Source organism: Opisthocomus hoazin, chromosome 2 (assembly GCF_030867145.1).
Source record: "Opisthocomus hoazin isolate bOpiHoa1 chromosome 2, bOpiHoa1.hap1, whole genome shotgun sequence".
NCBI lineage: Eukaryota > Metazoa > Chordata > Aves > Opisthocomiformes > Opisthocomidae > Opisthocomus > Opisthocomus hoazin.
The window spans coordinates 16,198,434-16,215,000 of record NC_134415.1 but is presented as its reverse complement, the minus strand read 5'-3'; the positions used below and the strand labels follow the sequence as shown (position 1 = coordinate 16,215,000).

General features: G+C 37.0%; 1 protein-coding gene across 3 annotated transcripts in view; it reads right to left on the bottom strand.

Moving 5' to 3' along the window:
• The window catches only part of TTC27 (tetratricopeptide repeat domain 27), a 138,493-nt gene that overhangs the window by 81,953 nt on the left and 39,973 nt on the right, over positions 1-16,567 (bottom strand). For all 3 annotated transcript variants that reach the window (XM_075412725.1, XM_075412726.1, XM_075412727.1), the window contains one exon: positions 8,782-8,848. In XM_075412725.1, the coding sequence (XP_075268840.1) occupies positions 8,782-8,848 (67 nt within the window). The remainder of the gene's footprint in view (positions 1-8,781; positions 8,849-16,567) is intronic.

Below are 16,567 nucleotides of genomic sequence, written 5' to 3'. Positions count from 1 at the left end.
GATTCTATGATTCTATGATTCCCCCCCCGCCCCTTTAGTCATAATGTACTGTTTAGTACACGATCATACCAGAAATAAAGCATTCTATAAATACAAGTAAAATAAATGTGCATACAACCTCCATGAGGATGTATTTCGATGTTTCACAAATAAATTTAATCATAACTTCTTAAATTCTGGTCAACTGCACCTGAAAATTTCACTTTACTATTTAAACTTGCTGCTTTTAACAAAAGACAGGAGAGGAAATATCGCAGAAGTACCAGAATCAGAGCTGCTTAACTCTCCTGCTGTTATAACATAGATGGCACCATGCTTTTCCACAGCATACTGAAGCCAACTAACTACTTATACAAGGGCAGCACACTGTGCCAAAACATAGCCAAGATCACTGCTGAATAGAATGGGGTTTACTCAAATGAGGACAGCTAGGCATTTAAACGGATATTTTGCTGAATCTAAGCTATAAGCATTTGTTTAGGAAAACTTCTCGAAAACAGGTAAAAAACCCCAAATCTTTCCCCTTTACATCTCCTTTCAAAAGCCCATAGTTTATAGACTTAGAACTTGATTAAATGTAATTTTAACCACAGAAATCTTAAATTGACCATCAATAAATGGAAGGAAAAATCACTGGAGAAATTTCATTTTTTCATCCCTAGTTTTGGGGGAATAGAAAAAGAAAATCATCCAGAAGCAGAGTAAGAGAGATTTATGTCTTATCAAGTTCATCTTCTATTTTTCCCAATGCACCTAGAACAGAAGAATTGACTAGTATTGACTGCACCTGTTTTTCTTTTAAAAAACAACATCAGAACAGTGACATTTTAGTGATGATAAATGAATCAAAGAGTATCAGATTTGCACACTGCAGACACCTTAGGGGGGAAGAAAAAATACATACTTCATGACTGCAATCAACGACTATGGCATTCTAATCAAACCTATCCTAAATTGTGTAATAAGTCAAAAAAATTCAGTTACTTTTTCAATATTTTATCTTTAATATAGACCAGAAAATACGTTTGGAGTGCTGATACGAGAAATGTTCTACTTCCAGTCCGAACTACAGACATGATCTGATCAGAGAAAATTACACTCCGTTGCTTAGAGACAGTAGCAAGTTGACCAGCAAACAAGAATTCAGCCACCTTCATTTTTTTGGATGCTATGGAACAAGCAAGATTAGTGTAATATTTGAAATGCTGTGTTCAGGAAAAAAACAAATGAAGGGACAATACTAAATCTAGACAGAGGAGATCAGGGCAAGAAATGAGGACAGCTAAATACACTTTAAGCATAATTTTTCCCCACATACGGTAAAAGAACAAAAATGGAAGTTTCCTTTGAAATAAGGGAGACTTGGATTTACCCCTTTTTTAGTTCATCTGACCACTCCCCAGCCAAACAAGCAGATCAACAGAATATAAAACACTAAAAAAAAAAAAGAGTGACTGCTAGTACTGGTAACATATGAATTAAACTGATCATCAGAATATTGTCAAAAAGGAAATATTAAACATTACACAGTGAGAATGTCTCATTTCATTCAAATGATACCTCAGACAGCATTCTATTGAATCATCTTGTTGTAATTTCATCATCTTGTTGTAATGAAATCTTTCTTGCTGAAGTAAATTATGATAGTTATAACTAGTGAAGGACACAAGAGGGGGAAGGGAAGCCTGCGACATGTCAACTGGCTGTCAGAGAGGTTGCTAGAAAAAGCAAGTGAGCTGCTGACAGATAAAGAGGAAGGAGGAGGGGGAGAAGCAAGGCTGCTGTGGGAAAAAATGTTACTAACTGTCATTAAATTTGCATGCTTAACTTCTCAAACCTTTAGACAAGCAAATAACCTATTAATATTTAAACATGATTTTCATGTTCTCTTACCACTGAGGTTTCAGCGAGACCACTAAAATCTATCACTCGAGTAATTCTGTACAGATTACATGAAAGAGCAGACTATTCTAGAAAGGAAAGGCTATCCCAAATTTCTTCCTGCTCAGAAACAAACACAATAAACTGGAACCATCTCCTGTAAGATATGATACAAGTAGAGATGTGGATCCCATGGACTCAGGGAAGAATGTAGACCACAGAGGAGAACAAAGTTGAAAGGGATAAAAGTGTCAATTATGTTGAAATCTGATATTTTGTAAAAGAAAAAAACTTGAATCAGACTGTTACTTAATCCCAGTTTTGGAATGGAATGTAAGCTTCCTCCCCTGCCCTGCAACACATGTACTACAGCACCCAGTTGCTTCACGCTAAAACATCTAATTGCACCCAAGATGACAGTAGCAAAAATAACTGACACCACTAGGTTAACTTCCTATCCACAATACATTGTAAACAGAAGTACCAGACAATTTGTGAATAAGCTTCCAAGAAACCCAGTCGAGTCTTTGCACATGATACTGCAGCAGAAAGAGGCAGCTTCTCTTTTGCTATACTCAATCTGATTTCCCAGAAATGTGTGATGGACCAGAAAGCATATATGCGTTAAATTAGCAGCAAGTGTTTAGATCCTGACATTCCTGGAAAATGATTCAGACTATTGAATAAAAGTGCTTAAAGGGAAAAAAAAAGAAAAAAAAAGAAAGAAAAAAGAATAGAATAGCTTTGAATTCCTGTAATTAAAAAAAAAAAGAAGTCTTAGTAGTACTAGCAGGGCTTTGCTGAGAGAAGGTCTTCACAGCATTATAATCTTGTAACCAACAGAGGCTATTCAAAACAGGCAACAGCTCAGCTAAGAAGTGAAAGAGACTTTTTATGAAGGCATGAAAGTTACAGCAGTAGACACACGGCACTCTTAATGAGCTTTTCAATACTCTTGCTGGTTATAAAACATAAAGAAAACTGCAGCCATTTTCTCAGCAGAGAAAAATGCACTGCTTTTATTTAAGCTATATAAACAACTTTTCTTTAGAAACCAAATTGGTATGTTAGTTTTATAGAGATTTTGATAGGAAGGCTTAACATTAAAAATATCATAAGGCATGATTTGATTGCTCCCTAGTTCCACATTAATATCACAAATGCCATACAAAAGATGAGAAAAACAAAGCATTCCCATTTCCACCCTCCACTCCTGCCTCCCAAAACCCCCTTCCTACAGTAAAAAGCAGAAAAAATATTCATATATGCATATACACACACACATGCACACTAAAATGTGCACTATAACTCTTTGCTGTGATTTTCAAAGGTACCATACAACATTGGTTTCTATTACACTCCATAAATGCCCACCTCTGAAAAAAAAAACAAACCAATCTGGCCAACCATTCTCAAATACCTTAGTAAACAGTCTCTTACGGAATCAGTAACTCAACACAGTGGAAAAACATCAGATGTGAAGCATTCCCACCTGGTCCATCTTTGGAATAAACAGTACTCCTTGGATTTTAACAGACTCTCTCCACTTTATCCAAGTCCTTGATCAGACTTTGGTATCCTTCATAGCATTACTGAAACAATTTCAGAATGGTCAGGTATTTTTGTTAGAAGATGGTGTATAATTTTTACTTTTTGTACTCTGAACAAAACAAAAACTATTACACTTTTATTCCTCTTTAAGAAAGCTATCCTCACCTGTTCAAAAAGTCAGTAGACAGAAGAGCTGCCAGAGCTGCCTTTTCCCAGTTTTCACCAGTTGAAGAAAACAACTGCTCTACTCTCTGTAAGTTATAGAAGTCTCAGGAGTATAATAAACCAACACAACTAAATTTTTCACGATCCCTTTTCTTTCCTTTCTCATCTTCTATGGATACCAAAGGATACAAGCATGGGACTAAGATGTGGGAAGCTCAAAGCAAGTGGCTTCTCTTCCACAGTTTCTGGTTGCTTTTTCTCCTCTATCCCCTACAGGTTAATACTGTTGCTACCACTCAAAGTCCCTTGATCGTAACACACTAATACAGAAAAAAAGTAATACTCTCCCACACTGGGCTAAGTGCTCATCACATTTACCACAAAGCCCATTTCTCCTGGACAAAGCGAGGGCTAGGACAGATGGAAGGTGTAATGCTAAGGACCAGCTGCAGCTCCTCAATCCTGGATATTCTGTTGGAGTGTCCTATCAGACCATGAAACACTGAATTGCCTCCCCAGTATGTAAACTATAAGCTATAGTATAAGCCTTTGATAAAGCTGTAAGAACTTGTATTGTAGAGTCTAATCTTATTTGCTAGTTTTTTGTAAAAAAAAAAAACCAAACATTTTTCTCCTTTGCGAGAGTAAAATGCAACAAATGCAACACCACCCAGCATTTAATCCTTCCCCTATATCCCTGCAGGAACTGCATAATCTTAAAATTAAAACATAAAGGAACATTGACCAGTTCTTACATTGAGCTTTCATATGTTCCTGGAACTCTTTTACATTTCAGAAATACTTTTTAGTTTCCTGTTCTAAATTTTATGTTCACATGACAGACATATTTTATAATGCTTTTAATGTAATTCTAAAAAAAATCTTGTAAAAAAATATACTGAAATACCATCTACATTTATATAACAATGCTATTAATATAATCTCCTCTTTGGCATATTGTCTTAAGGGCACTACCTATTCAAAATAATGCAAACAGAAAATGTTTAACAGAAGTGATTTAAAGACCTTACTTTTGCTCATTTACGAAAAGGATATTTTTTTTTAAGTATTTGGGCCACTGATATACAGAGATCAGTGATGTACTTGTGAACTTCTAGGGAAAACCTGCTGCCCAGTATAAAACCAGCAGACTTCACATATGTATTTTTACATTAAAAGCAATACATTGAAATTAAAGATGGGATAAGGAAGCATATTTAGGCACTGTAAAATGAATCTGGGAAGTTGGGAGCAAACTAAGCTACAAAACCTCAACGTGAAACCAGTACTGAGTTAGTTCTTTCATTTCTTGAATCATATACTTCCTACTTCCTATACAGAAAGCTCTGGGGAAAAAAGTTTATTATAAGCAAGAACTCAGTAATTCTAACAGATAAGCACTGGGTTTCACTAGTGGCTTACTGTCCCTCTTTTCCTCTTTTAAAAATGGCTTTTAAATGCAATATTCAGTTAGCTAAATCAAAAGGTTTGCTAAATATCATCTGCATAACTGTGTCTCTGAAGCAGCTTGGATGATATTTGATTTCTAAATAAGATCTTAGCTTTCCAAGGAGTCCAAGTGCTCCATAATAGAATTAATAAAAACATTATAATTGTTTCCCTAAACTGTTATTTGTGTGAAAAAGAATATTTACTTGCCCTTAAAATCAAATGTTTCATTCTGTGTTTACTCTTAAGTGCATGTGTGCTACATTACTTCTCATGTAAAGATATCAAATCAACAATTTAACTATAAACAGAACAAAAAATCTAATTTCTCTAATTTCGGCTATAGATTAACATCTTAAAATTTGAAATATTATCCTGATGATAGGTGAACAGATTTGACTAGAACACCTCCAGCACTGAAGTCCAGACCATTGTAGCAAGAGGAGCTATGCCAGCCAATAAGACTATACACGCAAGTACACAGGATTTTATATACCCCCATACCTTGCTTCAAAAATTAACAATACTAAAAGTAAGTCTTAGTTACAAAAGTTAGTACATTTAGGACAATGGCAACTATTCCCAAGCGACTTCTGTAAATCAAAAGCAACAATCCTTTTGTATTTGACTGCAGTCACCAAGCAGTGACTAATAGTGACTTAACAGTGTTGTTTTTAGGACTGTAAGCTATGTTGTTTAAAATATATATGTATGTCTTGCAGATCTAGTAATTTTCAACTTTACAGATAAAAAAGGGAGTTTAGAATGCCTGTTTGCCAAACTGTACCTAGTATGAGGCAGGACCACATCTACTTGAGCTTACTTTGATCATCCTTTCCCTCTCATACCACCTGGACTTTAATTTTCTCTGCTGGAGAGAAACTGCAGTTGACATGCATTTGTTTTGCAATGTCCAAAGCAAGAGGATCTCTTGACAACTCACTGATCTTTTACAAACGCCTTACAATTTCTCAGGTTTCCTAAGATATCTCGAAATGCCCTCCTTTCTTCAGGAACCATAAATTTCAGCAGGTATCAGATGAATGCATGACAACCATCTAACCAGCCTGCAGATTTAGGAATCCACATGTAGGCTGAGAAGATGCCTGCTCACACACGCACACACACACAGCAGTTTAAATGATGCTAAAGAAATTACTAGAGCAGCGTTAATATAGTGCTCATTTGCCTGTTTCACCAGGTAGTACCACAGCTTGGGAAATACCTTAAATACAAGTGATAACATTCGCAGTGCCGCTTCTTTACTCAGCTAGGGGACACCGTAAGAACCAAGGCTGTGTTAACATTCACACAGAACATCCCTACTGACAGGGAGCACAGAGATTGATGTGCTTGCCTCAGTGACTCAGAGCTAAGATGCAGAAGAGCTCAGAGATTTTCTCATTAAATTCTGCAGTGACTATCCACAACATTAGGCTTAGGTGCAAACTATCTATCCTGATAGCAGCAGCTGATCTTACAAGGGTGAAGCAAGCTGCAGCTGACTTAGAAGCTCTATAAGTAGACAAATAAATAAATGAATGAAAACATAAGCTCCCCACAGTCACTGCCAACATATCTTTAAGGAACAAGTTCATCAGCTCTCCTATGATCTTTGAGGAGCCAGCCACTAGATGGCAGAAAAATCCAGTTTAATTTTCTCATCATTATGAATAATTCACCCAACAGATCTCGTCCCTTTGAGATAACAGGTTCTGTCAAGCTATGTCAGACAAAAGATGACAGTAAAGCTGATTATCCTTCTTGCATAGTATATGTGCTACCTTGACTTTTTCTCCTCTGCTGCAAGACCTGAAAAGTGTTTAAATGTTTGAAAATTCAAGTTTTAAAACAACTAAGTCCCACTCCTGGTTTCATTATTCTGGGAAGTACACCACTACAGGAGTAGGGCCAGTCTTGTTACAGATGTTCTGTTATCACAGTATCACTCCATTTAAAGGTTAGAATACATGGAGAAGTTATTTCAAGATTCAGGTATATAATGGCTGCATTTCCACCCAAGAATTATGCAAACAATAGTGGGTAGCGAGAAGACTGAAGCAGGGAGTATACAACAAAAGTCCAGGGAGTTTGACAGGAAATAAAATATAAGCAGCAAAATTCTGACTTTTCACAAGAAAACCCTCAACTTGAAATACATTATTTTAACAACAAAATTAAGAGAGTTTGTTTTAACAAAATTATATGCACGTCTTCAAATTTCATATATTCGCATTTACACTTTTGTGAAAAAATTATACTGTGATAGTTTCAGTATTTTCTAAAAAAGTTTGCAGTACTCAGTTCACCAGCTTTTTTCATTCCTATGACCTTTTCTATGTGTGCATTTCCTTACTTTGTACCTACTTATTCTTTCCTCTCCTTTAGTGGTTATCATTCTTCAATACCCTTATTGGGTACCTTAGTTACTACAATATGAAGTGAGAGTGGACAGTCCCATTTTTATCACATTTCAGTTTTTTCCTGCTTTCTATTCCCATCTTTTGAAAAAATTAAATCAAAACTGCAGTTCAAAACAAAATACTTCAGAAACTATGAGCAGATCATGAAAAAGTACTTTGGTCATTGTAGCAACAAATAGAAAACCTACATAAACCAAACTGTTTTACAGTGATTCACTCAGCTCCCTCATGCAGATCTTACATGTACTGTATTAGCATAGGGACCTCAAGAAACATTACGTTAAAACCAACCTGTTTTACCTTTATCTACCTAATAAAAAGATCAGGATTTTCTTTTTTACAGATTGAACTTCCTTTTCCCACCACAAAAAAACCCCAAAATCAAAACATTAGCATAGTTAACCTTAGATTACTCTCCATAGTCCTTTCACATAACTACAAGTGTCAGGGATAAAATTTGAGCTCATCTGAAAACAAAGGGGTTTTTGCTGTGATGTCATCTGCAAACTCTTAACAAGAACTTACTTTTAACTTTACTATAGCAAAAGGGTCTCAGACTACAAGGCTTGGGTAGGAGAGCAAGCCCTCTTTACTGCACCAAAGCTGAACTCTAATATTGTGGAAAGTAAGAAAAAATGGCAATATAAAAATTGGCTTTTCATCTCCACCTCCCCACCCCATAAACTGTCATTGAAAAACACACAAAACCAGAAAAGACTGAAGAAGGAAACAAATTGTGTTTTGTCTTGACTAAAAAATTACATTGACAAAATACTGAGTTAGAATTTTCAAGGCTTCTTTGGAAGTTACAGAATTGTTCTGCAGCAGATCAGCCACTGAGCTGGGAAGAAACATGTCTAAGCAGAACATCTGATCCATAGACCTAATAAATCTGACAGAATAAAGCTGAAATTCCTCTCGAACTCCACTTTAACACTGTCCAAAGAAGAGAACTTTCAGTATTTGTGCCATAGGAAGAGTTTGCTGTAAAAATGCTTGATTTAATATTACATTATAATTAATATAGTTAATAAAAACTAAACCAAACTAAAAAATGTTTTGTGTGTATTTTCAGGTGAAATTAAATTTTCAGATGTCAAGCTTATACTGCACGATGATGGCTCAAAACTGGGTTGAACTTCAGCATCACTTTAATTTCTTGAAATAAGAAAAAGTTAATGAAATGACTGAGTACTAAAACAAAATTAATTTACAAACAGTGTTATGATTAACGTGATTTGACAGGTTACTGCTTGGTACGTGAGTATTAAGTAAAAACATGTCTACTAAGAAGTCCAGATAAGTTACTTACCGAAGTAAAAGCCAGAATTTCCTCTTCAGTTAATTTGTGTATTGGATTGTTCTTTTGGAAGTCTATACTGTAAAGAGAAGAAAAAAAAAAGCTGATTTAATCTTTAGAATACCATTATGCACATTTTTCAAATTTGTAGAAAACTAAAGGACATTCTGGAAAACTGCTATGATGACAGATGGGAGTATGGTATGCGCAGAAGGTGGCCTAGATCTAGGAGTAGTCACAGAAAAGAACCATTTAGGGGACCAAGATATTTTAGTAATGTTTTTCCAAGACTATTCCAAATTGAAACATCTTACTCAGTTGAAGCTTATGGGAATAATAATTTTACAAATTCTATACAGTTTTAAATACATTTTCTGTTTTTACAGAGGTCTGTTTTCATTTAAAATCCTATGACTAATTGAACACAGATTCCGCAAAGCAAAACAACCCACCAACACTTAAAAAGCGCTGAAGGGTAACCTCAAACAAACACCCTCTTTCTAGTCACTTAAGGAACACGACCACAGGAGTCCGTCTCTCAATAACCGGCATCACCATTAGCTTGTGGTACACAACAGGGGAAAACCAGAAAAATACACAGAGATGAGAATTACAATTATTTTATACACAGTTGGACATGTTTACAGAGATGATAAAGAAATTCGGCTTACAACTCTACATAAGCGGATGTTCTCCATAGCCAACAGCCCACCAACACTTACAAATATACTAGAAGAGATATATTCAAGTGCCGCAAAGAGCAACAAGACTACAACTCAAGCTCCTTGTGAAAACAAAAGATATCAAGTGAAAATCCTAAAACATACCGCAGATTATGGATCATCACCAAACCTATATAATGGATATACACATAAGCTTAAATTTGTCACACTGTTCCTTAAACTTTGCAGGTTAAAATTGCAGTGATGATAGATCACAGACTGAAATTACGCTCCCTGCTCTACCTACCTTACTTCGGAGACAAGACTTCGCCCCGATCTAACTTTTTTCTTGCTATTTTGTTAATTCTCCTTTGTACATACAATACAATCACCATTGCAGAAATAACAGTCAGTACTTTGATTAAATCTTGTTAGTAGCCACAAGAACAAGATATAGAATAAAGGCTGCCTGCTGAAATCTCAATTATCTTTGAAAGCTCACGGCAATCAAGAGATGTTCCTGAGGACTGACAGAAAGCAAATGTCACTCCTATCTTCAGCAAGAGCAAGGAGGATCCAGGTTAGCCTCACCTCAATCCTTGGAAAGGACATGAAGCAAATCCTTTTTGAAGCTATTTCCTAACTCATGGAGGGAGTGGTTGGTACAGATTCAGCAAGGGGAAGTCATGCTTCCAACTAGACAATGTCTATAATGAAATGACTGGCTTGGTAGATTTGGGGAGAGCATTGGATTTTGTCTACCTGGACTTCAGTAAGACTTTCAGCACTGTCTCCCATAAGATCCTCATAAAGAAGCTGATATGCAGACAGTGAGGTGGGGACTGAAAACTGGCTAAGCAGGCAGGTTAAGAGGGTTGTGATCAACAGTATAATGTCTAGTTGGAAGCCAATAACTAGTGGTGTACCCCAGGGGTCAATACAGAGTTCAATACTGTTCAACATCTTTATTAAGATCTGGGTGATGTGTCAGAGTGCACCCTCAGCAAGTTTGCTGATGGCACAAAATTGGGAGAAACAGCCAATATACCAGAAGGTTGTGCTACCGTCCAAAGAGATTTTGATAGGCTGGAGAAACACATTGACAGGAACCTCATGCAGTTCTGAAAAGGGAAATACAAAGTCCTGACTTTGATTGAGAAGGGGCTGGACAAGATGATCTCCAGCAGTCCCTTCCAACCTCAACCAATCTGTGATATGAAGGACAAAAAGGTGACAGAGTAGTCTGCAGGCATTTAAGTAAAAGAAATCATAGAATCATAGAATGCTTTGGGTTGGAAGGGACCTTTAGAGGACATGTAGCCCAATCCCCCTGCAGTGAGCAGGGACATCTACAACTCGACCACATTGCTCAGAGCCCCATTCAACCTGGCCTTGAATGTTTCCAGGACTGGGGCCTCTTCTACCTCTCTGGGCAACCCGTGCCAGCGTTTCACCACCTTCACTGTAAAAACTTCTTCCTTATATCCAGTCTAAATCTACTGTCCCTTAGTTTAAAGCCATTACTCCTTGTCCTATCACTACAGGCCCTACTAAAAAGCCTGTCCCCATCTTTCCTATAGGGCCGATTCAGGTACTGAAAGACTGCTATAAGGTCTCCCTGCAGCCTTCTCTTCTCCAGGCTGAACAACCCCAACTCTCTCAGCCTGTCCTCATAGCAGAGGTGCTCTCCCCAGATCACTTTTGTGGCCCTTCTCTGGACCCGCTCCAACAGCTCCATGTCTTTCTTGTGCCAAGGGCTCCAGAGCTGGATGCAGGATTCCAGGTGAGGTCTCACCAGAGCAGAGCAGAGGGGCAGAATCACCTCCCTGAACCTGCTGGCCACACTTCTCTTGACGCAGCCCAGGATAAGGTTGGCTTTCAGGGCTGCGAGCGCAGTACCCCCAAGTCCTTCTCAGCAGGGCTGCCCTCAATCACCCATGCTTCCTGATGGCATGGGTCTCTTCCACATTTCACCCCCATTATATGGGGGAGCAGCAAAAAAAAAAACAACACAGGAACAAAAAGTTCTCTCTGGAGAGCACTGCTTCAGCCTTTCTAAAATGGCCATTCTTTAGGAACCACCAATATTCATCAAACTAGAGCAACCTATGAATGAATACATATGAAATATCCAGGAAACTAAGGGATGAGTTTGAAACAAATTCTACTCAGCCAGTGCCAATGGCATTTGTTTGAAGGACTGCAGCCTAATACAGGTAGGCTGATAGACAGAGCAAAAGCATAATTACACCCCCTTCTGAGATTCAATTTCCTACTTCTGTTAGGAGGTAAGATCCCTTTTCCCCCTCTTCTTTTGTAAGCTAGGAGATCTACCTTTTAATAGTGCTTTTCTTGATGCTTTCTTATCAAACTTTCCCCAAAATTTCCAAGGGGTGGAGGTGACAACGATGATGATACATGAATACAAAACCCCACCGAAGTAAACAAAACTGTCAGTGTGTGCAGTGAATTTTCTAAATGGATTTAAGAAAGAGCTATGACAGTAAGTGGCATATAAGAGCTACACTCTCAATTTTTTAAAATGGTAACATCTAAAACTGTTATACAAGACAAGAACCTAAAGAACCTAAAAGCATACCAGCTTTAGAGCTGATGATTATTCACAGCAACATAAGCCAAAAGCACAAAAAGCACGTTTTTTAAAACTGAGACATTTCTGCGCAACTGCAATCATCTGTGTGAACTGAGAAAAACATAAGTAGGTTGCTTAAACCTGAACTGAATATATAACTGCAGTTCTTTAAGTTTCAAGGTTTCATGAAAAGGGTTTTTTCACTTCTTTGAATAATCAACCAACTAGTTCTATCCTGTAACAACACAGGCACCTAGTAAAGCAAAGTAGGTGGGTGGGTGAGAGAGGAAGGCCATTACTGATCAGACTTTTCTTAAAAAAAGTTTGCACATTATTGTAGGGAAGAATATGGCCAGAGTAGCTGAAAGACAATGGATTCTACAATGGAAGAAAGCTTGAGAGATCTTGCGACTCTTCTTCCTGCTCTACAAACCTCTGTAACTTCAGACAAATGTTTATCCAGTCTATTCCTAAAGACCTCCCACGATGGAGGTTCCACACATGCTTCATACCATTTATGCTGATGTCTCATAACACCTGGCAGCTTGAGCAATCTGTATGATCATGGCCACAAGGAAATACTAGCTACGTTTTTGGTTGAGTACAGATGTGAAAGGGCTTGAAAAAGCACGGAAAGACCTTGACATGACCTTTTATTCTTGTGTTCAGTAAAGTTGGACTCTGTCAATAAGGAAAGTTATTATTCCTCCTTCCTGATTTGACTTGTGTGGTTCTGAATTCTGGTGAAGAGACCAGTTGAAAAAAAAGAAAAGTATATTAACTGTTACAGTACTGCATTTTCCCCTACCTTCCCACAGAGAAAAAACATTGATAGGCTTTTTTGAAAGTTTTAGACAACACTGCTAGGAAACAATTCTGTCAAACATATCACTGGTTTTTCCTTCTTTAAGAAAACTTCTCATGAAAACAGGAAAGTAATAAAGAATTTCTCTGCTTCAGTTACTTTTTTCCTTGTCCAATGTCAGCTGCCACTAGAAATACTTACAGTCAGCTCGAGACAGTCAAATAAAGTCATTAAACACTAGTCACCAATACAAATGTGACTTCAGGTGAAAAAATAACACTTTTATCTATGGGAAAGAAAAGAAAACAAAAAAGGCAGCAAGAAAACTTCAAATATTACAACAAGAACACCACAGCAGCTGGGCAACCAGAATGTTAAGTGACATGACCACAGCTTTTGAAAAGCACAGGTAAGACAAGGGACAGCTAAATTTTGACAAAATTGGAACTTGTTTTTCAGCATCCTAAAGATTTATCGATTCAAGCAGAAAGGATTAATCCTCTCCTTATTCGTGACAGATTTGTCACAGCTTTTTGAAGCACACAGATGCAGTTCTTCCAGATCAAAGCAGTGCTAAAATAAGTCTCTAATTTTCATTTCTGCCACATACATGTACAATGCTTTAAGACACATAAGTACAGTAATGCAAACCTTGAAAGATAACAGAAAAATGAAATTGTTTTAATGATTTTCAATACTGAATGAAATAAAATGTGAGCTATATTTTAAATCAGAATCCAAACATGTGAAGCTATATTTTAAATCTGAATCCGAACAGAGAGTAGAATTGTAACTGGGTTTTAAGCGTTTTTAGTGACTGTGTCAGCTCTTGTCACAATACGTTATGAACACTTCACTTCTATGCCTATATTTGTTCTGATTTCAAGGACAGGTTAAGCAGCTCACCCCAGAGAATTTCAGGAGCTGAAACCAGCGTGGAATTTAGGCTCTGTTACTATAGAATCTATGATCAGGAATCTTTTCATAACAATATGAAGAGAAGTTACTAATCACCACACCATCCAGCTTTGCAAGGTATTTTCTGCCCATTCTTGAATCCTGTCTTAGGGAGTTGAATGAAACAGAAGAGAGAAAGCAAACAGAGAGAAATAGACATTCTTTAAACAGATAAAACAGAACCTTAGAGTAAGATCTACTCCGCAGCATAAAAAAAGTATTTTCTATTAAATCAGCAAAAGCTAATTGCCAATAGTTCACAACTTACAATGAATTATTTAAGCTGATTAATCAGATCTACTTTGACAGCCTAATGCATAGGGTATCCAGTTTAACTAACTAGTTATATAGTTTGGGACTTAATAAACTATAATCTTTGTATAAGTACAATGAATAGCAATCCTTTTTTTGGATTATGACTAAACATTTCTGTTTTAAGAACTGATTTAGAAAGTTGACAAATGTTAAAGAACATTGTTAAAAGCTATTAAAAATAAAAGTATTCTTCAAATAGCTGAAGTTGTATTAAAATGCAGAACACAGAAAGGATCAAAACCTCTGGAATATTAAATAATAATCATGAAATATCTCCAAAAATATTATTAAGGAGTAAAAAAAAATGTGTAAGGAGCAACTAACCAAAAGAGTCAAAATCAGTACTAAATCGTTCTTCCAATACAGCAGAAAAAAAAAATTGTTAGAGTCCATAGGATCAAATGACAGCACTGGTATGAAAGCCATTGCAGAGAAGCTATATGACTTCATTGCATTAGCACTTATTGTAGAAGAACATAGTAAAATTCTCGTAAGAGAGCCTTTCTGGGTAAGGGAGAGAATTAGAGAAGAATTCTTCTGAAACTAAAAAGCTGCAAAAAAGATTACACAGTAAGAGGCTGGATGCTAAGAAGTTACAGGACCAAACAGCATCCAGAAAAAAAAAAGTTTAAAGTGAATTTTGGGATGAAATAGCTACACTAAAAGCAGTGTATAATTCCCCATTTAAAAATGCCTCTGTGTCTGAAGACAAGAGAGACGCAAAAACTATGCCAGCCTTTCAAACTGGTGTCAGGGGATCAGTGTAACTACTGGCTTGTAAGCATAACATTTCTTGCAGCTAAGGAGAGTATATATAGTGAATGGAAGGACTAGAGATACCTGGACAAATACAATGTATGTGGGGATGGTCATCCAGGCTACTGGAAAAAAAGGATTCCTGCATACAGACCTGTTGGGGGCTTCTGGAAAGTTTAATCAGCAATGAGGATATACATAAACTGGTTGATGAAATCAACTTCGATCCCTGTAAGATTTTTTTTTTTAGTATCCCTCACCAAAAACGACTTTCAAAGAAACCGAGCATTCATGAGATAAGAGAGAATGTCTTGGCAAGGGTCAGTAACTGAGTAAAAGATAGGAAATGGTATAAGACCAACAGTCATCCCAACAGAGAAGGTCACCATTGTAATCCTGCACAGGTTTTGTGCTGTGATCCATGTGTTATAATATTGATAAACAAACTGGAATGGGAGAGTGTATAGTGAGGTGAGAAAACTTGCTAGTGATATGACCTTCTTTGAAGTCAGGATGCGAAGAGACAATAAGGAGCTGCAGAAAGACCTTACAGGATAGAGAAAAAGGGTAATAAAATAAAAATGCCAAGCAATGCACAATAGGAAACACAGTCCTAGCTTCACAAGAAAATGACAGGCTCCAATCTGACCACTTCCACTCAGGAGCAACTCTTTATCATTGCAGCTGCATGAAAACATTAGCTGTTAAAAAGGCAAATAAAAATGTGAGTACTTAATTAGGAAAGTAATGAAGAATAATGTACTAGGGCATACTACATAAAGTATACAAACCAATAACATAAAGCCTACATAAAACATGACATAAAGCCTTTGTCCACCCATGAATCACACGTTCTGTTCTGGACCTTTAATTTCAAAAGCAGTAATTCAGTATCAGAAAAATTTCACAAACAGACAGATAGAATGCTTGTTGTTTTATGATGATGAATAATGATGTTTTATGCCTTATAGACACGTAACAAATTCTACAAAAGGAATGTCTGATTAGGCTAGGACTAACCAAAGAGGGACATTGCAGATGTTTTCAAAATTGTTAGGAAATAAGAGAGTTTAGTCAACAAATGAAGCTACTGGTAACCAAAACTACCTGGATGAGGTTTCTTTTGGACAGCAGACATAAAATACGCAGACAGACACCTTTGCCAAAGGATGCTACCGATGCAAGAAATTTACATGGGTTCAATGAATGACAAATATTTGTGAGATCCATTGAGGGCTGCCATGCAAAGAAGCCAGATTAGGCTCAGGAAACCACTGTTTAGAGGCTGGGAAAGTATTAGGGAGAAAGGAGCAACACATGCTTGCCCTGTTATTATTCACCCTTCGGATTCTTCTCACAGCTACTCTTGAAGACAGAGTATGAAGTCAGATGGATGAAGACAACTGTTTTTGTTTGCTTATGTTTCCTGGCACGTTACCTCTCTGTAAGTCCAGCCAATGCAAATTCAAGTTCCTCAGGTAACTACTTAAAACTACAGTTAACTAGTGTGAGACAGATGAAGAATCGATAGGTCAGACTTTCAACACACGCATTTTTATGAGTATTTGCTGTATTTCTATGCAGTTTTACAAGCTGTGTTGATTTTGTGAATGAAAAAGAGCCAAACCCAACAAATCCACCACTTTGCAAGCGTTTTTGAAGTTTCACAAAGGTATTTCAAGTGACTAATGTTTTTTACACGAGCATTCT